Here is a 23,213-nt window from a genome sequence, read left to right as displayed (position 1 = left end):
GAGGTCTCCTCAGTGAGTAGCTAGACCCTAAATACCAAGGTTTTAGTAATACAGAGTCTTATCAACTTTACCTATAGGAATTACTGCAAGGTGTTTTTATTTTTAATAAGAATCTCTGGAGGAGATATAGATGTAATTAATTTTCAGTGAGTTTCCCTGGTGTTGTACCATCTTTAGACTTGAACTATGTTTCAGGCGCAAACTTAATTGTTTGCATACTTGGGATTAGGAGTTAAATAACCAAGCTTATAAAATTACTTGGTAAATATATATATATATATATATATTAATATTATTTTTTGGGGGAGATGGACCGAGTCCTTGACTCCTTATCCGTTCATCTGATTGAAGAAAATGTGTGGATGGGGTGTTATTGAGCTGAAATCTGTTACCATGGATCTTCTCGTTATTTCTCCTATCATGAAATTGTATATTTCCCCCTAAATGTATTAAGAATGCCACACTAATAAAAAAAAAAGGATGCATGTAGATAAATTTATATAATTTAAAATTTTGTTTTCATATTTCTTCTGTTTTTTTTTAAATAAATTACATTTAATATATCATTTGCTTCATTGTGTTTAAACGATATTAGAGCAAAACTTAGGTTTTGTTCTGGACAGCGAATGATGCCTTTAAGTCCTCCATCCACACAAACACTAAACAGAAAAAAAAAAAAAAGTGATTTGCCAGAAGCCCGATTGTTTTTCATTTTAACAGCAGCGTGTATGCACGTGTGTCTTTTGTAATTTTTATTCCTTTAACGAAAAGTTTTATTATGAAACTACTGCTTATATTAAAATCGGTATTGATGAAACGATCAAGTGGATATTTTTATAAAGAAGTAAACCAGCATTTGTTATTCATGAGCTTAGTACGCTATTAATTAGTAATTAAAGACTTTATTATGATTTAACGCTATAAAGTCTTTAAAAGGGATGTGGTAAATGAAGAGAAAAAAAGACAGACACAGGCTTTTGCTAACACGACAACAGAATTGAGCACGACACGTGTTTTATAATACACTTTCGGCAGCTGAGAAGGTTCTAAAAGTTACGTCAGCTCTGTTGTTAGGGTCACAAAGAGTGTCGTATTTGATCGGAAGCAGATGCCACTGATTAGATGCATCTTCTTTTGAGTACCAGCTCCAAGAGGACAAAGCCTGGTTTGGGGTTCGTCAATGACATGACCGTTTCGCTAATGATACGAAACATTCCATCATTTAGGTTAACAAGCCAACCAATTTTAAGAAAGAAAGAATATTTGAGAATACTAAATTTGCTTCTTCGATAGCAAAACTGAAGTTATAGAAATATTTTATTTTTTAAATCGTATCATACAAAACTAGATGCTGGATAGACAGAGAGCTTTATATATATATATATATATATATATATATATATATCCCATGGTTGAAGATGCTGCAATTAGATGCTAAGGACGTCTAGAATTCAGTTGTAATGATGGCACAACTATATAATACGTTAGTATTAGGACCTGGGTTAGGCTGAGGATTCTAAAATCTAGGAACTCGGTTATTCAGTTTGTTTTTATTCTTTTCAACAAGGAAAAATTGAATGTTTCCTTTTTTTAATATAAAATTTTGACTTAGGCTGTGTATCATTTCTTAGTATCATACTATCAATAGAATTTTTATGCTGTTATGGCATTCAGCGATAAAACAATTTTTCAAGAAACTACACTATACTAATTACATTCAAACTGTGCAAGTTTATGGATAAACGCTTGTTTTGGTAATTGGTTATTAGTATTCTGAACTGCCATAATTTTCCACATTTATCGGTAAACATTTGAGAGCTTAGAAACATCCAAGCGTGAGAATTATGTAGAAGGGTTAAAATATCGATTAATGTAGTTTGCTCAGTTAATGTTTCCTACATTACTTTTGCGATCTTACGATTATTAGGCCATCTAACATCAAAAGTCGTTATAGGAAGGGATATTTCGCACGTGCGCAAAGCAAAGACCAATCAAAAATGCTCGTGTTGTACTCTGTCTATTGAGCATTTTCCCCTTCTCCCACTGTGTGTCAATCCAGTAACCAATTCGTTTTTCGGATCATAACTGTCACATAACGTGATAGTTATGCGTCATTTTATGCCTTTACTTCACTTTTCCGTAATTAGTATTTTTGCTTATTATAGTTTTTGGTTTAATAATTATTAATAGTACATTTACCTCCCAAGACAAAGTTATGTTTGAAAACAAAAAAAAAAAGAGTAGCATTGCTTCAACATTCATCTCATTCCAAAATCTTTAACCAAAGCATCTGTAATGTACAGTCAGAAATTCTTGCTTCTTGAGGTACTTTACTGATGCGAATCTACTATCATTGCATGCTTCAGTGACTCTTTTTCATTTGATTCTCCATTTTAGCGATTTAATGGGAGTTCACTCCCTTTTAAAACGAAGGAACCACTCAAACTCATGCACCGTTTGCTGCATCATCATTAAATGTTATTTGCATTCATTTCTGTGTTCCGCTTGCTGTCTTACCAATTCTTACACAAAACTAAATGCACTCACATTGCTGATTATCGAATATGATGTGTAGTAGCAATACACCAACTTTCATCACTTGATAGCTGAAGCAACACAATAGCACTTGACCATATTCCACCTGGTAGACGCAAGCAGAAACTGTTATTTCCATGGAAACATGACGTCACGCCTTCATGAGCAAATGAAACTCTTACTAGATATAAACAGTAATTGGGCAAAACGTTAATTTCTCGATATTAAATACACATTTATCACTACCATCCATGCATAAAGAAGAGGGATAAAATTGTTTATTTAAAGCATAAAGAGGACGGATAAAATTGTTTATTTAAAGCTAAGAACTGTTAAAATAGGATTGAATATTTATTAAGACAGAAACAGGACGTCTCCGGTTTAGAAATAGCACGATGATAAATACTATTGGGAAGTTCTCTTTTTTTTATAAAGAGAACATGAGCTTCTTTTTGAGACGATTATAATATTAATAATAGCTTTCTTGCTATGAGGAATTATAACCCTTAGTTCAATTCACCGTGGCAAAACTAGGATCAGTAATGATCTGCAACAAAACTCCCTATTAAGATGCTGGTTTTAATGACGTGGGGGCATCATCTCCTTTAACCAAATGAGTTATTTTTTCTCCCATTTTTGTAATCTTTCTAACTTAGACTAGGTTAGTATTACACCTTCCGTAGGGAAATCAAAGAATCTCCGGTGGTCTTCAAAAAAAAAAAAAAGTGTGTAAAACTGCATGGTAAAAATAACGTAAAAAAAGTCTGTATTATAAGAAATGCGTTGTAGGCGATGCAAGATCATTTAGATTTCTTAGATTACCAGCTGGACTGCATTCAGCAAACAAGAATTATTATTTAAAAAAAAATCTAAACGAGTTCGCTAATCATATTCGCTGTTTCTTGCGGAGCAGTTATCTTGAACAGAGATGTTTAAGACAACTGCTGTGCAAGAAATTCATTTAATGAAAAAAATAACAAATAAAAACGCAGTTCAGTTTTTCTTTGTTTTTTGATTAACTGTAAATCAATCCGTCCATATAGTTAACGAAGGTTGGAAATTAAGCGAGACTGAGTGCAATTACTTTTCTTAGATGACTACCAGGTGTCGCAACCATGCTCAGTACAAATCCGCTATTAGTTACTTTCGATTTTAAACATTTCAATATCGATCATTTATTATTAATAATTCAAAATAAGATAAACGAGTTGGAAAAGGTTACAAATTTGTGCTGTGTTTTCTTGTTAATGGAATTTATGAACATGAAACACACTAAGCTTCTCAAAGTTTACACTAGGGCGGCGCAACAATCTTCACACGAATGAGACAGTAGAAATAGTGAACTTGATCAAGGAACAATGAAACTATATCAAGTGTAAAAAGTAGAAACCGGTGGGCATTAGTAGTGTAAAGAATACTGATTTTTACTTTAAAATAAATGGGATAATATCGGTTTTATAGTGATTTGTTTAACTGAGATCATTGGTTTGAATGAGTATTTAATCGATATCAAAACTAAATATCTTCTTATACACCGCAAACTTTGATTTCGATTATGAATTATTTTGAGATTACTACTTACAAGCACTACCCGATGCCAATAAAGCAAACTTAAATAGTGATATTAGTGATATATATATATATATATATATATATATATATATATATATATATATATATAGTTTCTCTAGCGTATGTAGAAAAGTGTACTGATTATGCCAAACTCATTATATCGAAATACCCTCTGGGTCAGCATTCCTACTTAAGTGAAGTGTGTGGTTTCTTTAAGTCCGGATAATTCTACATCAAGAGAGAATTCATTTGCCTTCAGCCTCGTTTATTGTTCATTAGGATCTAGACAACAATCTTCTTTATTTCTGCAGGATTATGAGATTTTCAACACAGATACCAAACCCCCCCCCCCTTCTTGATGGTATTAATTTAGGTTTTCTGCTTTTAGCATAAGATATTGCTAGGGAAAAAATCGGATGTCGTGTGCATAGCTGCCTTACAGATTATGTAATGGTTTTTGGGAAAAAAATATCCTTCAGGGGAGAAATTTGTTTTAAAGAAACAGATGATCTGCAAAAATGGATCGCTCTGAACTCTGAATTTTCTTGTTTTGATGATAAAAAAAAATTTCCTATAAAAATCTTACAGATTAATTACTTGACCAACAGGCATAATAAAACTTAAGATATTCCGATTTTAAAAATGCAATTTTTATCCCGTACAGTTTATTTAATTACATAAATGCTCTTGAAGATTCCGCAGTTGTTAGAATCGGCCTCACCTCCTTGTTCGCTTTAACATTCTCCTTTCCACTACTTCGGCTACGTTTTCTTAAAGGCGAGGTCATCCTCCTTGCTGACATTGTCTCATAGCGAGTATATCGGACTTGTCCCGAGCATAAAACACATCATTCAGCCTCGAGCTCTTTCTTCATTCGAATCCATTCTCCGCATAATCACAGTTTCTCCAAGTCTCCGACGATACCCCGAATGGCATTGCTCCTTTCTTTTCCTTTTCTCAGAAACTGCTGGTCACTCGCCACTCTTACGATCATCGTCACGCTCCTCCTGGTGATGACACCCTTGAGGCAGAGCGGAGTTTCCCTCAAACCCGCATCTCACTTGAGAGAGAGAGAGAGAGACGTTCAGGGAACACGAGAAGACAAAACTACTCATGACTTTTTTTTTTTTTTTTTTTTGCTAGAAGAGACTTTAATGTTTATCATCCTTGGGGAACTTCTTTTGAAGCTGGGTATTTCTCGCCGCACGTGGTTTTTCTTTCAGACATTAGAACGATCGTGATAATAACGTTGAACTACCGAATTCAGTGACCAGCTACTGACTGCAATACGAAATTGCCTTATAGAACGATCTGTATAGCTACTGTGAGCGTGCAGATAATTAAGCATTAGAATTCGTGTTAGATTGTGCTTATTTAAAAAAAATGTCAAACTGTAATCCTCACTGAATTAAATAATGAGTTATTTAAAAAAATGTGTCAGCAGTTAAAGTATTCAAAAATACTTCGGATATTTTTCAAGATACTTAGTTTCTTTGAACCTTTTAGAATTTCTTCGAATCTCTTTAATTGAAAAACAACAATACCTTTAATGCTTACTAGATGTGAAACGTTTGTATTTAAAAAATAAAAGCACGTGGTTTTATCTCCTTGAGGCATTAAGAGAAGTATTCGGGGTTTTTTTTTTTTTGCAAATATTTAAAAGCATTTTTAAGTGAACAAAGAAAATTAAGACTAATCAATTTTTTAAGAAAACGATAGATAATCTATAACTGTCTGCATGACAACAATATTTTTCTGAATATAATGAGGTTCTTTTAATTTTATTGCTTTGTACTATACACACTTCTAAAATATGTCTTTTCTTGACTAAAGAATTAAAATTTATTTTATACCGAATAATTATGTTTTATTGATATTTTATTGATATATTAATTAAGGGAATATATTAATAAATACAACTAAGTTTTATTTTTTTTATGAATATAAAAACGTAACTTCGGTATGCCTTTTATGACATCTCTGCTCGCATAAAATACATTTAAAGTACATTGCATTTTTATAAATGTATGACTAATATTGTTTCGCTGGATGAATTATTTAAATCTGGTTTTATTGCATCGAATACTGAATTGAATTTATGCATTGAATTGAAAGAAAAAAAATGGATTACGTAGCTGAAGATTCTTTTCCAAGGGAAATAAATTAAGAATTCTTCATAGAACTACAACGGTGAAGGAAATCGCATGACACAATAGAGTTTGGATTTTTGCTATAAACATTTCCTCTTCATTCTTGCAAGCAAAGCATTTCTGACGGCTTGTAGCAAAACCACACTTATGTTGCAATCTCTCGAGAACAAACCTCAGATAATTTACCTTCATCTTTACTCTCTCTCTCTCTCTCTCTCTCTCTCTCTCTCTCTCTCTCTCTCTGTGTGTGTGTGTGTGTGTGTGTGTGTGTGTGTGTGTGTGTGTGTGTGTGTGTGTGTGTGTGTGTGTGTGTGTGTGTGTGTGTCGTATCTTCCTCATCTGTGGTTAATGACGCGAGAAACACTAGTGCCGGATAGATATCCTATTTTTGAACACGAAGATCACTTGAGCGGAACGTGTAAAACTGATAAGGGTCAAAATGCCAAGATTATGTACAATGGCAGTCCTGCAGCTTCCTCTGGTGATGAATTAGCCCAGAATTGCTCAGATCGTCTGAACGGAAATTGGATCCTCTAGCTCTCTGCATTAGAATTTCTGAATTGTCTTTTTTTTTTTTTTTTTAATATCATATATATGCACAGTCCGGATTACAAGGTCGATAAGAGGTAGGGAAACAAATATTTTCACAAATCAAATGCAGACGAGAAAAATAAATTTTTTTGTAATGCAGCATGAAAGGGAATCTGTTATTTTTCTCTTTCTATAATATTATAGTCCTTATAAGGACTGGCTTAAAGGGGCGAAGCAAGAATGCTTTTCATCTTCCCCGTTATCTGTAGAGGACAGTGTATGGATAATGTGTTATTGAGCTATTAAAGCTCTGATCATGGCAGGAGGGTAACAGCAGTAGCCGAGCCTCAGATAGAACTTCATTGGCTACAGCATTGCCATCCATTACCCTCCAAGGGTATTAATCACCGCTTTTCTATAATATGGTTAACAAGTTATATTTTATACTACAAAGTACAATTTTTAAAACAAGAAACACTCGCCATTATTTTGAATACGACAGTACCTTTCAACAATAGAACTATTGATGCATGGAGAATATTATAGATCCAGTCATATTTTATAGCCAAATATAGAAAGAAGCATTAAAATGTTTCGAAATTCACCACAGAGCTTATTGAGGATGTTACTTTGCACTACTTAAAAAAAAAAAAAGGAGTTCTGCCTAGGAGCCCGTATGTTCGTTTTTCATTAGTGCTTAAATTAGATTTCACTAGCCTGACAGTTCTTCGAACTGTTTCTGAGCAATGATAAACGGCAAACATACAGGCTCCTGGACATTTTTTAAAGTAGTACAAACCGAGGAAACTGGTAATTTTTTCTATGTTTAGCTATAAAATATGGATGGATCTATAATACAGTCTATTGTGTTGTCTTATATGCATTGAATTGCAGTTTTTTAGCTCTATATTTTTTAAATTACTTTTATTGCCTTTTAGTTTTTTAAATAGGGATTATCTTGTACTGATGGCTCAATCAACAGTATTATATAATAGAGATGCGGTGATTGATTCATTCAATCCAATACCCTTGGAGGGTAACGGAGACAATGCTGTAGCCAATGAAGTTCTAACTGAGGCTCGGCTATTGCTGTTACCCTCCTGCCATGATCAGAGCTTTAATTTAATAGCTCAATAACACCTTATCCCTACACTGTCCTCTACAGATAACGGGGAAGATGAAAAGCATTCTTGCTTCGCCCCTTTAAGCCAGTCCTTATAAGGACTATAAGGACAGTATTATATTATATATTTTATTATATTATATATTATATGTCTTATAAAAAGTTTAAATGCTAATTTACTCGGTTTTGATGCTATTAGCTGTTAAAGAAATGCAATTTTGATAATTTCTGCATTAGTTTTTGTAAAGAAAAACGCACTCATAGTTATTTTTAAATAATAGGTTTCTCATCGTAATTCTGTAACAAGATTTAATAATAATGCACTCGCGCTAGTAGAAGCTGGATAAAGAACCATTACCCAAAAGAGATAGCAATTTTCAAAAAGTGAGAATAATGGTAAACAGGAAGGATTGGTGTACGCATCGTATTCTGCTAATTGGATAGTGAATTCTTTTATGCCGAGGAAGGTAAGCATGAACCTAATATTACCGTTGATGTCGCATACATCTTAAGTGGATAAGAGCCCGTAATAGGATTACTCTTGTCGTTCTCTTGTTACGGAAAGAGGCTCCCATGGGATTACAGCTATAAGTGGTATAATTAATGAGTCCGCTTGCGCCTCTGTTTATCGCGAACGAACCCTCCTAACAATTCTGTTTTTGTATTGTTTGAGCGAACAGAAAATTTTCGAGACCACAAGCCGGTAGAAGTACTTTAAATTTTATTATACATAGATTAATGAGGAAATTTTTTATTCATTTTCATGTTTCCATAAATTAGAAGAAGAAATCATTAACTTGATTTACTTTTTTTAAAAGAAAAACATGCATTTTTTTATATATTAAAAGTCGATTTTCATACCTGTAACAATAAGCTCTGTTTCACTACTGTCTTCCCCATAGCTGTTGTTGACCATGCAGACGTATCTTCCACTATCTTCTGAGAGAATTCCATTTATTTTTAAGGTGCCATGGATTTGTTCGAGACGAGGTTCTTTATCGACCAGTAACTTATCTGCGAAGTCTTTCCTTATCCAACGATACGATGGTGGAGGTTGTCCCTGAGCTGCACAAGGTAGTAATGTTAAGTCTCCCTCGCTAGCCCAAACTTTAGGTTTACTGTCGATAATTTTAGGGGCCAGACCACCTTGAGGATCTGTAAAAATAACAAAAAATTCTTATTGCATTTAAATGGAGCGTTTAATAATGATATTATTTAATAGCAAGAGCTGTGTTTAGAAATGTTAAGTATCTTTGCTAGCGATTTACTTAGCCGATCTCATAGTGGTGGTGTGTAGAATTTGAAGATATATTGAAGGGATGCAATTTGCAGAGTCTAGTGGATAGAAGGAGGGGGCACGGACATGATTGAGACTTATAAGTTGGCAAGGAGTTATTAGCGGATTAATGTAGATGAGATTTTTCATGGAATAATTTGAAATGGGGGGTCTACACGAAGCCCACCCTGGAAACTGTAAGCAAGTTTTTTTTTTTTTTCGCGTGGTGAGTGGTAGATAATTGAAATCTATTGCCCGAAAATGTGGTGAGTGCGGAGACTGAATACATTTTAGCCTCCGAAAAATAGCTGTAACTGTGAGAGTGGAACCTGTCACATTGAGTCTTGACACCATGGAGGTCTTTTTTTTTTATATTGGGCCCATATACGAGAGGTTGGCTGGTCAACCTACAGTACGTATATGGTGGTGGGTTGGGAAAGGAGAAACTTGTTTACATTTGACTTAAACGCCTGTATGTTGTATTCCTTGGGAAATACGTCAGCGGGAAGACTGTTCCACAGTACAGCAGTAGCAGGGATGAATGAGGTCTACTAATAATATAAAATAAAAGTGGAAGGATTTTATTTCCTTGGAAACTTGGTTTTTACTCCCTCAAGAAAATAAGCTGGTTAGAGAACCTACTGACATGAGCAAGCAGTTGATAAGTTTAGCCATCCTATTATTACACTGAGTTTATGAGAGAGTTTCTAGGCCACAACTGTTAGGCATTATACCTAATATGTGATAAGATGGGATAGCAGACAAATCAGTCAAAAGGCGCTCAGACGTTGATTTAATTCAGAATACCCAAATTGTTTTGGGTATTCTGAATTCCCTTAATTCCAGATATTAAAGTGTAACCAGGAACGTAGCAGTATATTGGAATTAAGATCAATCTTTAATAACCTCTTCCAAATATTTGACCAGGCTAATTTATTTCAAATTCACACCTCAAAAACGCGTATTCATCGGACATTCTGACTGGTTTGCAGGCGTAGATGAAAAGGAAGAAAAATAACACATCAGATTGGTTTACTCAACTTCTATCAAAGTCCTGCAAAATTTTTTTAATTACCCATTTTTGACAAAATTAGAATTCACATTTTTTCCAGCAATTGATAAGTATTATTGTTTCAGCTGCATATATTTATTATTATTTTTTTTTCCATATCGATCAAATCCACTAATAGATTGTAAAATCTAATTATTACCTTGGATAAGCTAAAATTATATAATCCAGGGACCCTTCTCTAGAGGCCCAAACATGAAATTTAAACTCACTATTTCGAAGAATACAAAAATAAATAAATTAATTAAAATCTTTTGTTTTTTGAAGAAGAAGAAAATAATGTTTTCAGAAACCTGACTGGATACTCGAAATCTTATCACTGCCTGCACATCTCCACGTATAGATGTGACCTTTCTTTTTAATTTGAAATTTTGTTTTCCCCCTTTGTCCATCAATATAAACCGAATTCTTGAGGGACATACCATTCAGCTATAAATAGCGAGCGACTAGTTTAATACGCACATCAAAAAGGAATCTCTGTTGTTTTTATACGTTTAAACATTACATTTCCCAGCCACATAGTTAGCTCAGGAATCTTGCAACACAAAAGTAATTACCCTTCGCTCCATTAGGTTCAATCCTCGCCGTTCTTTCTTTAGGGAATAATTTTTCTAGTTTAATGCTTTCTGTAGCGATTTCTCCCAATGTTTTCTACAACACACACAGACAGTAACAAACGGCACACTTTCGTTTGTCAGAAAACTATTACCAATACAACAATGCTTTACAATACCCACACAAACTTTTAACTAGTTTCTGGTTGCCATAGAAATGAACGTGGGAGCGTTTGCTTAACAGGAGTCGCTAACAATAGGAACAATTAAACCGAATATTAAAGAGTTACAAAACACGTGCAATGTGAGAATGGGGAACAGTTGATGGGAAAATTGGAATTTTAACCCCAAGCAGAAGATGAATTTCGCGAAATCTTCAGAGAGATGACATGCAATACTAAAAGAAAATTGAACATATTTTCTAACTGACTGGTAATCTGAAGTATGTTTATCTGAAATTTTTTTTTAGAATTATCTATATTTTATGAGATGAGAGATTGGCCGAGGAAATGCTTATAATATTTAAATACGAACTGGTCACTCGAGGAAGATTTAGATTTCTGTCACGTAAAAATATTAATTATCTGAAAGTACCTGTGACGACAACTTTTCCGCCGGTAGTGCTGACTTTTTCTTCTCCTGTTAATTGATGAACAGATTTGCAGAAGAACTTTTTATGGCCATCTGAAGAAATAACTTGGTGGATGTGCAACTCGCCACTTGGGATAACCAAATACTTTTGTCTTTTCTTGGAGTCTAAAGAAACTAGATGGTAAATAAAATGTTATTAGGAACAAGTCGGCCTTAGTTGACGACTTCAATGGTATGAATCGCATTCTTGGGGACCAGTGAGCGTAGGAAAAGATCGGAAAACTCCACCTCTAGAGAAAGCGGGATTGCGAACTAGTTGTTCGCAATCCCGCTTGAAGACTTTAAATAAAATACATATTTTTAAAATTTTAATTAACAAGTTAGAAATATCCGTAAATTATAAGTATGTTTAATACTTGGTTTACTGTTGGACAGTGACTTTTTTTAATGTAGCAAAGCTTACTTTTATATGAAATAATTAAAACAATGAAAACTAACTGGTCAAAATCAGTTAAACAATTTCACGTCTAGAGATGTCCGAGGAAGAGAAGCTACTTTTCGCTTTCAAATTATTTTATTAATAGTTTTTAATACTGCACATTATATGGAAATAGTTTAATATTATAATATTCAAATAAATAAAAAAAGTTGCTTTTTCCTTTACAAAATTTCTATAAAAATCATACATGTAATGTTTGGCATTATATATTTTATCTAAATTCTGAAAAGTTAAGCTTATTTGATAATTAACTATAAATGATTTTATCAAGCAATTTATTTTATAAAATCAAAATACTTTTTTGGATGTTTAAGGTTGTGATATGATACTACTACTTCTGTGAATTCAAATTTCCATTTCAATGATAAACGCATGATGATGAAAATTACTTGGATAACTTATTCCCCCCATTATATAACCATCATCATATTCCTGTACACCGGAGAGGGGGCGTAGAGGAAAGCATAGTATTAATTTCCTATCGAACATTTTCTTTCAAATTAATGTTATCTATCATTACTCCAACATTGTCAGTTATAAGACACTTATTGTATCAACCATCTAGATCTTGGTCTTCCTCTAGGTCTTTTCCCTGCTATCCTGGCAGAAAAAAAATTGTATTTCTCTAACTTTTCTTCTCCCATTCTGTTTAATTGACGATACCACCTGAGATTAGGTCTGCTCATACATACTTGAATGCTAACGCTGTCAAGTTCCTTCTTAATATTTTCATTTTTAATGATTCTGCCATTGAAGCCATCTGTTCACTTCCCATATCTGTGATGTCCATTCTTTGATCAGTGTTTTATTTCTAACCTAGCTCATATCCATAACTTAAAACTGGTTTGAACACAGTATTGTTTGCAACTAAGTCGGTGTTTTGACTGATTTTTTCTCTCTTATTCCTCATAAATTTAGTAAAACTGGCTATCCACCATACTAGCTTTACGTATTCTGTTATCTATTTCCAGATTTAACCTACCGTCTTCACTTAAAACTATGCCTAAAGAGCTGAAATATTTTACTTGTTCTATGGAATCTCCATTCAGAATGCAGCTGACGTTTTCTATGCTCTTGCCTATTTTCATACCAATTTTATTACAACAGTTATTAAATTTAGGCATTGAGTCCTGCAGACTTGTACTGGATTTACTTAGGAGGAAAACAGCTGAATATTTCCAATTTTGATATCAGGACTAATGCCTGTCTTTCATAATGTGATCCATGTAGATGATGAATAACAGTAGAGATAGTGCTTACTGTTATTCGTCATCTTTTGTTTCACACCTGATTTTACATCAAACCATCTTCAATTCTGACAGCTAACTTACAACTCAAAATACATACATTATTGCTCGGTATAATGCTCCAAGTACAATGTAATTCTAATGTTCTGAACAACTGTTCTCTTGGAACCTTGTCTTTTCCAGATCCTCAAAATTTAAGTACAAATCCCTGTTACATTACCACGATTTCTCAATTATTTATCTTAAAAGGAAAATCTGATAATGAAACCTCTGTTTGTCCTGAACCCAGCTTGTCTTTCCAAAGTTTCCCTTACCACATACATAAATCGTACAAAGGGATTTCCACGTGGAGTGTCCTTGATAATTCTGAAATGCAGTTTTATTTTTATGTTTATGGATGGCTGCTATGAGAACCCTACACTAATCATCCGGAATTTGCTTTTAGAAGACCATGCAGTATGGCGACTATCCAACTCTTATATCCCAATATTTAAGCATGTCTGGTCGAATAGCATCTACTCTAGCTGCCTTTCCACATTTCAAGTTTTTGATGGTTTTTTTCCTACCTCAATACTTGATTTAGAAAAAGCCGTATCCATAGTATTTTCTACCACTTGTTTTGTTCGGTAATCTTTCAAATTAATTACTCGAGATATTCAGGATATCTAACTTCAGTTCTTATGTCATCTTTATTATCTGTGAATTTTAAAATTTTCTACTCAAAGCAAGAACAGATTTTAATTTCTTGAAACAGACACACACACTCATTTTTCTCGGCTTTAGTTTGTTTCCTTCACTGCCCATAAAAATGATACTTATCTGTAATAACGTAAAAAGAAATTAATGAACCCGTCGCCAGTCATGGACAACATACCTGTGTAAATGTTTTTTCCCTCTCAGTATCCAGTCAAGTAATAAAGAGCTTATATTAAAAGTTTATTCCATGTTTCCCTTTATAACAGCAATGTATTTTGAATTTTTCTCATAATTTCAGCCGCGTAATACGAGGATTGATTGAAATATTTGAACCAGAATTATGTTTTCAAGAAACTTAAAACGCGTACAAGTCTTTGAGGTCTCTCATTCAAGGTATGGTTGTTTTGTATCGTACGAGGACATTCATTCTTTTTTTCTTTCATTATGTTAAGCATCTCTTCTCTGATAAGCCTGTTTGGGAATTTCTACAGCTGCCGTGTCATACTCAGGCGTATCAGCATCTTCCTAAATTTATTTTTCCATTGGGATGTTCTCATCATGAAGAAAACATATTATGAGTACGGAGGATTTACAAAGGCTAAGAATTCGAGGAGCAAAAAAGATGTGGAAATGATGTTGGCAAATTCAGGGTTTGTTCTTGGGAAAGAAATACCTCACGTTACAGATCCTCCGCGCCAAATAAAGCAATGAACTTTCATCCATGAAAGTGTAACTAACTTTGAAGCTTGAAATATCATACGTTTCTGGGATTTTCGGACAAAGTTTACTACATACACGATACTCCTTCACAAGTCTCCATTTCGCAATGAGATGAAGGGGAAAATATGCTTCCACTTTGGATCAGCTCATTCCTGACTGGTAAAGCTGCCATTATTTGTAGTAAGTGGCCCTAGAAGATGTTGCTAGTGAGTGTATCGTAGTGGCAACCGTACGGGATTACCATTGTGGTACCTTCCTTAAAATCCCTCTCGGTTATATTTCTATCACTTGTTTTCTATAATCGAGACTAATTATATAAACTGAATAGGATTCAATAATATCGCACTTTTTTGGAACCTTTTCAATCTCCTTTTAATATTTTAAAATCACGATAAAAATTAATAATTGGAATTACCTTCACACTCTAAATTTTCGATGAACATTTCTTGGTATTATGGTCTTATTCTTAGATAGTCTCGCTAAAAATATCCAATTTTCTATTCCCCCTATCATAAAGTGTGATATTTAAACATAACTTTTTCTGTCAGTCTATTATATTTGTCAACTGCGTTCTCCTATCCTTTGTCTGCCTTGAAGAGAGGAAAAAACTCTTACGTCTGGTTAAATTAGTACCGCCACGTCTTGTCACGCCCGCTCTTCCTTGAATACAACATTTCAAATAATTAAGAATGATATCAGTTATTATTATTCTTTTTTTAGAAGTTAATGTAAAGCATAAATCATTTTGCGCAGATAAATAAAACAGCCAAAACAAGTATTTTTACAACCAGCAGATCTTTTTCAATGGAAAAAGTATTTGATCAATGACGTCATATGTGCAGGAAAAATTAGCTGAAACATGCATGCATGAGTTGATAAGAAAATCGCACTTTGGAATGGTCTGTAAGTATATTTTCTTATTTGCAAACAGTAGCGCGGACCAGAATCGATTGTAACAGTAAACCTCTCAAAAAAAAATCTTTATTTTCTTTCCAATTGTGCCGTTGTAGCTGTTTTATGGAGATAAAGAAGTAATTCTTGTAATTGTAAAGAAAAATTACCTTTCTGGGATATTTTCATAGAATTATTGTTATCCGACACCCATGATGTGACTTTGACATGTTCTCTCACCGAACTAGGGACGTGGCACCTCAGTACAGCCGTCGTGCCCTGGATGGCGTATTGATCGTAGACGTGGGTTTCATAGTCTTGACGTAAGGCTGAAACAGAGAAGATGAAAGATTCATGAGTACTCGGAGATCGGCACACTAAAGAAAGTGGAAACAAAACTTTACTTGTAGTTGGCTGTTCGTGTATCCAACAGCCTTTCGCATTTATTAAGGTTAATGCTGCGGAACAGGCTACACAAGGCGACGACACGGGCCCATGAGAACTTTGCGTGACAGAGAATTGCAAAATACTTTTTTTTTTAACCATCTTTCTCTTCTTCCGTAGTACTCTAGTTAGAGATGCATGTGGAAGAGTGTGTTTATGAGGCTGAATTACTTGAAAACTATGGACAATATAACAGAGAACTTTCTTTTTCGCGTGTATGTGTGCGAGGGATGCATCAGAAAGAATTTAAGACGGGGTAGTGTATAACACACATGTAACTTTCTGCTACTTTGGGAATAGAAGAATGTCTACGGCAATTTTCAACGTGTGTGTTAATTTTTCTGTTTGTTTTAGAGATTCATGAGCAAAAGGGAGGTCTTGCATGTTTAATGTCTTCAAATGAATTTTAGTGAATAATTTTATTGAATTTAATTTAATTTTAGTGAATTCTGCCACCAAATTTTCTATCTGGGGTCGTTCTTTAATTACAAAATTCCAAGAAAACTGCTCGCACATATTAATGATCTAAATGGCGAAAGTATCGACGTATATAGAAAAAACGAATGTATAGTCAGCTTCAGGTTATTAATAATATTAACACGCTCTTAATATTTATTTTAACCAGAAATAATAATTAAATTTTAAAATTTAAAATAATTATAAGATTAATTTACAAATATTTATATAAAATAAGTTGCAAAAGTTTAAAATATAAAGACACCTTTAAATTTGAAATATCACATTATTACAAAAGAAAATGTTACTAAACATTTTCTTTGGAGGGGAGATGGACCGACTCAAGAACTCGGTCCATCTCCCCCCCCCAAAAAAAAAAAAAAAAAAAAACATTTTGATGAACAGGTTGCACAATCGAACCCTTGAGAACTTTATCTGACAGAGAGTTGGGCAAAATAAATATATATATATATATATATATTTTTTTTTTAAATATTTTTTTCCCACTTCTCTTACTCTTCTTCCCTAATTGTGTGTATACTCCAGTTAGAAATGCATATGGAAGAGTGTGTTGAAGCTAAATTACTTGAAAACTATCGGGCAATATAATAAATTTTCTCTCTCGCGTGTGTGTGTGTGCGCGTGCATGAGAAGAAAGTACATCAGAAAGAATTTAAGGCATGGTAGTATATAACATAGGCATAACTTTTTGCTTTCTTGGGAATAGAATGTCTACGGCAACTTTCTACGACTGTGAATAGTTTTGTTTGCTTTAGAGATTCATGAATAGGAAGAAGGTCGGTCCCACATGTTTGTTGTCTTTGAATGAAATATTCTCGCACCAATTTTCAATTAGTGACTCACGGTCTTTGGTGTTCGAGCGTAGACTCATCTATAGCAACAATTGTTGGATATTATGCTTTATATTCATATTATGAATTAACGTGTTATTAAACTTCTTTAACTATTTCTCTAAAATTTATCGTATTTCTATTAGTAATAATAACATTAAATGAAAAATATAAGTTTTCCTAAAATATCAATTTAAAAATAATTTGGAAAAAGTTTAAAATATAACAACACCTTCAAGTGTTTCATATCATGTTAGTACAAAGATCCCAGAGAGATTGGGGAAATGAATATGGGGTTATGAATATGGGGTTAAGATGATTGATACATTCAATCCAATACCTTTGGAGGGTAATGGATGGTAATGCTGTAGCCAATGAAGTTCTAACTGAGGCTCGGCTATTGCTGTTACCCTCCTGCCATGATCAGAGCTTTATTAAATGCTCAATAACACCTTATCCCTACACTGTCCTCTACAGATAACGGGGAAGATGAAAAGCATTCTTGCTTCGCCCCTTTAAGCCAGTCCTTATAAGGACTATAAGGAAATGAATGTGGGAGAAAAGAGGTTGTGGGAATCAATCGACCGTGAGATGCGGTGATTGATTTTCAATCCAATACCCTTGGAGGGTAATGGATCCTCTACAGATAACGGGGAATATGAAAAGCATTCTTGCTTCGCCCCTTTAAGCCAGTCCTTATAAGGACTAAGGAAATGAATGTAGGATCAATTTAGATTAATACCCTTGGAGGGTAATAGAAGGCAATGCTGTAGTCAATGAAGTTCTAACTGAGGCTCGGCTATTGCTGGTACCCTCCTGCCATGATCAGAGCTTTAATAGCTCAATAACACCTTATGCCTACACTGTCCTCTACAGATAACGAGAAAGATAAAAAGCATTCTTGCTTCGCCCCTTTAAGCCAGTCCTTATAAGGAAATAAATGTGGATTCCTTAACCTGGAAGGGTAATGGATGACAATGCTGTACCAATGAAGTTTAACTGAGCTCGGCTGTTGCTGTTACCCCCTGGGGCGCAGAGATTCGAGAGTTTGAGTTCGCTCTCTTAAGGTTTTTGACTTAAGGGAGCAATTTGAGTCTCCGTTGAAAGTGTTTTCCGGCACGGCCCGCTGAGGGGCTTTGTCGGTGAATACTTTTCTTCGGAGTTTGAGCGGTTCTGCTCGGTGGTGGTGTGTGGGTGGAAGGCCATCACTGAGTGGAGCCACCGCTGAGATGGACGGTCTTTCGCCCACGATTGAGTGGCCTAGGGATCGTCCGAATTTTTAGAGACGGCTTTATCTTTACATATGGCAATGCTGTAGCCAATCAAGTTCTAACTGAGGCTCGGCTATTGCTGGTACCCTTCTGCCATGATCAGAGCTTTAATAGCTCAATAACACCTTATCCCTACACTATCCTCTACAGATAACGGGGAGGATGAAAAGCATTCTTGCTTCGCTCCCTTACGCCAGTCCTTATAAAAGAGATACATAATATATTTATATGTTTGCAATAAAGTTTGCTGGAGATTAGTGTTGCTGACTTGTACACAAGTGAAGTTGATATTTCGCGTCCATTTCATACACTTCAGTAACCTTTAACTTACATGATTCTATATTTCTCTTCATTAGCATGAATGCTTACGTTGTTTGCATATTCAGAAGACAAATGTGTCCGCTGATATTTGCTTGTGCTTGTATTAAACAAACAGGAGTTGTTCTAATGAGAATCTTACGAGAATTCCTAAGAGAAACAGTAACCGTTACATAATGCATTCATCCGTTTGTCTAAAACGAATAGTTAAGAATATTCAGTCTTATAATGATGATGTAAGAAATTAATTCAAAAAAAAAAAAGAGAAAAGACAATCATAATTTAAACAAATACCATCAACAATGACGATACAAAGAATCATTTCCATAAATGCTATTTCATTAGCAACCAAGTATTGTTATATTCTGAGTCAACAATGCCAAAGGGTAGCACGTGGCTTGTTAATTTCAATGAACAACAAATTAAAAATTGTTGTAAATGAATTAATTATTGAAAGATACATTTAATGTGCTCCAGTTTAATTTTTTTCATTTATAGGGCAACGTTATCATTTTTCGCATTATATTTTATTTCAATAATCGCCTAGAGCAACACTTGGAAAAATGACAAAATAATAGAGAATTTTTTTTTAAATGACGTAACACTTCAAAAACCAAAACAAAGATAAATACGAAACACAAAACTAATAGTAATTACCCATGTATAAATCATGATTATTTTTTCATTCAATAATATTTGAATGACAGATATAGTGACACGAAAAAGTGACCTAATGCAAACATCTTTCAAATGTAGCTGAAGACTAAGTGCTATTTCGCATGGTTTTATGACAAGCCGATTCATTTTTGATTTTTAGTGCGGCAACGAAGGTGTCAAATGGCTGATATCTGACTAGAAAATTTGTTAACCTATCTATATAAATCTTCCTGTGGCTAGACATTGTTTTAACATTTTCTTCCCCAGCTGGGGAACCATAATCGATGCCGAACATCGGTGGGCGCTGTTCAACATGCACGCGCTACTACCGGAGTTGCAAATAACCGTCACTCATGCGCGCCGAGCTCCGTAACGTGCTAGATCGATGACCAAGAGTACGGGGGTTGGCAAGGCTGTTGTATATCCGCACACAGGGTCGTTTTCCGTAATGACAGCTGAAAAATGCAATATGAAGCTGGGTTATCTGCGAGTCACGTGGTGCGCAATAATTAAAGCCTCGGATAATTATATTTGGTATGCCGCCAATTCCTTCAGGCTACGGGAGAAGAGAGCGTAATGAGAAGATCTGCAGAGAATCGCTGGTGTTCACGTGCTCTACTTACCCACCCTGTTTTCTCACTCGCTCCCTCTTTCTCTCTCTCTCTCCTCGGTGTTTGCTGGCGCCAGCGCTTCTCGAAACTTCGAAATTTCATTACAGCCCAATTAAAGTCCACTTCTCACCACAATTTTCCGAAAGCAACGAACTCTTGTTCTGTAATTATCACATTTTTTTATTTATTTTTAAAAAGCACAAGCAGGCCCCGAACCCTGATGGATAAATACAGCAAAAAAATTTCACTTGATTGACACGACCTGAAAATAAGTTCTCGTAACAACGTTACAATGTTTTTGCAAAAAAAAAAAAAAAAGGAAGAAAAATACGAAAAAAACTTGAAATTAAACAAAAAAAAAGTTTCATTTTCCTTTCTATCCCTTTTAAAGAGCGTATTATGTAGTAAATTTATGAGTATAGACACTAAAGGAGGCAAAGATTACCACTTCTTAGAAAGGGACACCATACAATGGCTCCCACCAGAAAAACATTTCTAAGAATTATTCTTTCTTTCATCATACTCGTGTGGTATTCACTTTTTCTTTTGTGTGTATATATATATATATATATATATATATATATATATATATATATATATATATATTCACAGAGGCGTGTTTTCAATACAAAGATATAATTATTTTTTCTATTTTTTTTCATCTTCTTTACATCGCTTACGTTAGAAAATCTCTCAATCTACTAGTTTCAGAATGATTAACCACATGAAGTAGCTTCATGTTTGGTTTCTAGAGCAGGAGTCCCAGATTATCTAGCTGTTAGTCAACTTACAATACTAACGTATTATATTTTCAACTTTTCGTGAGTGGGCAGAGTATCATTAAAAGAAAAAAAAGGCGATTTATTGGATTTCAATACCCCCCCCCCCCTCCCGCGCTTCTTCCGTCATCAGCACCAAAAAACGGGAGCCTCTACTATTCGCCTAATTCGAAAAAAAGGCCTTTTTAATTGCTAATATATTCAAATTAAAAATTAACTTACTTAAATGAGGCGAATACTTAACTTCGTCATTAGCAACGCAGAGTTGGATTTCCTACTAATGACGAAATTTAAAACTGTGGGGAAGTCGATTTACCAGATGTCATCCATTGCTTTTAATACGAGTTCCGATAATTTTTATATCCTTTGTAAAGCAATATTTATTAACCTTTTGGATTAATTTCAGTAAATTTAAGCCCTTTGTCTTGCTTATGACACCTTCAATAATGTTAATTCCTCTCCAAGCAACGACTTATCGTCGGCCACATACGATTAAAAAATTCCACTTAATCCAATGAACATCGGTGTCTCAGCATCATACAGAATTTATTTATTTTCAGTACATGGCAAATTATTTTTCTTTCATTTTAAAAGTGTAATCGGATTCCTGAATTATATTTATTACCAACAACCGATGTATTAATATTTGGTTGCTGCAAAATCATAAATCAGTAGATAACTGATTATGTCCAGCCTTTCAGGACGCTATAATCCAAGCAAATTCATCTGCTTTCAGATAGCTTTGATACCTTATTCTCCTAATATATTTATTCTCCTATTTTGCTGCGCTCTGCCACAACCAATCATCCCTGACAAGTCGCGTTAACAAGCTGTTATTACCAAGGCTTTAAACAAACATATTTGATAGATTTGTCTTGTGTTGGTTTACGTAACAAGTCGAAGGAGTTTTAATGAAGAAAATAACCCATCTTTGACATAATCGCTTTTAGACAAGTTAATTAACTTCTAGTTTATCACATTCACTTAAAGTTTTGGCTAACCCATAGACAGGAGAATGATGTGGATTATCGGATGCCATTGTATATCGCAAGGAATATTTTGTTTCGAAATGCAGTATTGTCATACAAACATATATTATTAAAAATTAGGTTTAATCACTTCTTTTTTCCACTCTTTTTTGTTAAAAGTCGCCCACAAAAAATCCATTTTGCGCACACTTGAATATACTGCACCCACGCATAAGCTGTAAACACCGAACAGACTTCTTTTTTCTCTCATAAGATTTCCCTTCCAGGCCAACTGCATTTACTTGTCTGTGTTCATCAATATCAACCTCGGAAAACATTCCTTATGCTGATCAAATCTTTTTACGAAAAAAGGGATTGCCATTAGCACTTTCTTTCATTCACTTCTTATTCCACCGATCAAACTGTTCAGTTCTTGTTTCTGACAACTGTTTTCAAAAGTTTTTTTTTTATTTTTTTTTACTCTTAACACGTTTCTTTGACTTGAATTTTTTTTTTTTTTTGAATTATTGCGATGCCTTTGGTGGAAAAGCACCGAAGATATTTTCTTTGGGTCCATTTATGTTGCACTGTTAGTAACACTTGAAATTTGGTATTGTCCGGTGCAAACATCCTCCAATTGTGTCATTCGTCACATCAGTTTTATTTCCACCTTACTAAAATGAAACATCAGTTGCAAAATCATTAAATAAGTAATATTAGATCTGGACCCAAGGACGCTTATTAGGTCAAGAGTTATAAGGATGATAAATTATCAAAAGAAAGAAATTTAGACACTAAACCTCTTTATTCGTCATTGACTAGGGTAAATTAACATTATCTAAGCCTTTTCATCGAATACTTGTTCAGGCTGGTCGAACTTTCCCAATTCCGAAAAATCAAATGCAAATCTCATAACATAATGTTGTGTATAGGAAGCCAGTCTCCACCCTTAATCGTTATCAGTTGTTACATTTTACTTCTAACAAAAGTTTTCAGTCCTTGCGACGCTAGTATGGCAGACAACGTCCGCCATTTCGTGTTCCCAACTCGTACTAGTATTATTATATATAGTAAGGGTTAGGCTAAACGAATTCCATTCCTTTGAAGAATACGTTCAATGGAAAGCGAACGAGTTCTATTTAAAATAACACAACTTGATTGTACTCACTACATAATATCTTAGTACAGAGTAAATGTTTCAAATGAAAATCCAGAGACTGCAGACGCAAAATAAGTACTTTTTTCCAGTTTTTTTCATCCATTGCATTCCAGCAGTTTTAACAATTTAATTTTGTCATCCACTCTTTTATCTACTGCCATCCATAGGACCCAATTCTGTCAATTATTTAGGCCGTCTTGTGTTGTTATATCCCCCCTCCAAAAGCTATTCAACCTAGCTGTATC

At 34.3% G+C, this 23,213-nt stretch overlaps 1 protein-coding gene across 1 annotated transcript in view; it reads right to left on the bottom strand.

Annotated features, from left to right (window-relative positions):
* The window catches only part of LOC150094742 (cell adhesion molecule Dscam1-like), a 170,827-nt gene that overhangs the window by 101,554 nt on the left and 46,060 nt on the right, over positions 1-23,213 (bottom strand). The window contains exons 3-5 of the mRNA XM_090411346.1: positions 15,625-15,783; positions 11,405-11,575; positions 8,773-9,066 (exon numbers count right to left, since the gene is read on the bottom strand). Coding sequence (XP_090267472.1) covers positions 8,773-9,066; positions 11,405-11,575; positions 15,625-15,783 — 624 coding nt within the window. The remainder of the gene's footprint in view (positions 1-8,772; positions 9,067-11,404; positions 11,576-15,624; positions 15,784-23,213) is intronic.

Source organism: Typopeltis vanoorti, chromosome 21 (assembly GCF_054136105.1).
Source record: "Typopeltis vanoorti isolate ZY-2024b chromosome 21, IOZ_Tvanoo_1.0, whole genome shotgun sequence".
Lineage (NCBI taxonomy): Eukaryota > Metazoa > Arthropoda > Arachnida > Uropygi > Thelyphonidae > Typopeltis > Typopeltis vanoorti.
This window is presented reverse-complemented; position numbering and strand designations above follow the sequence as displayed.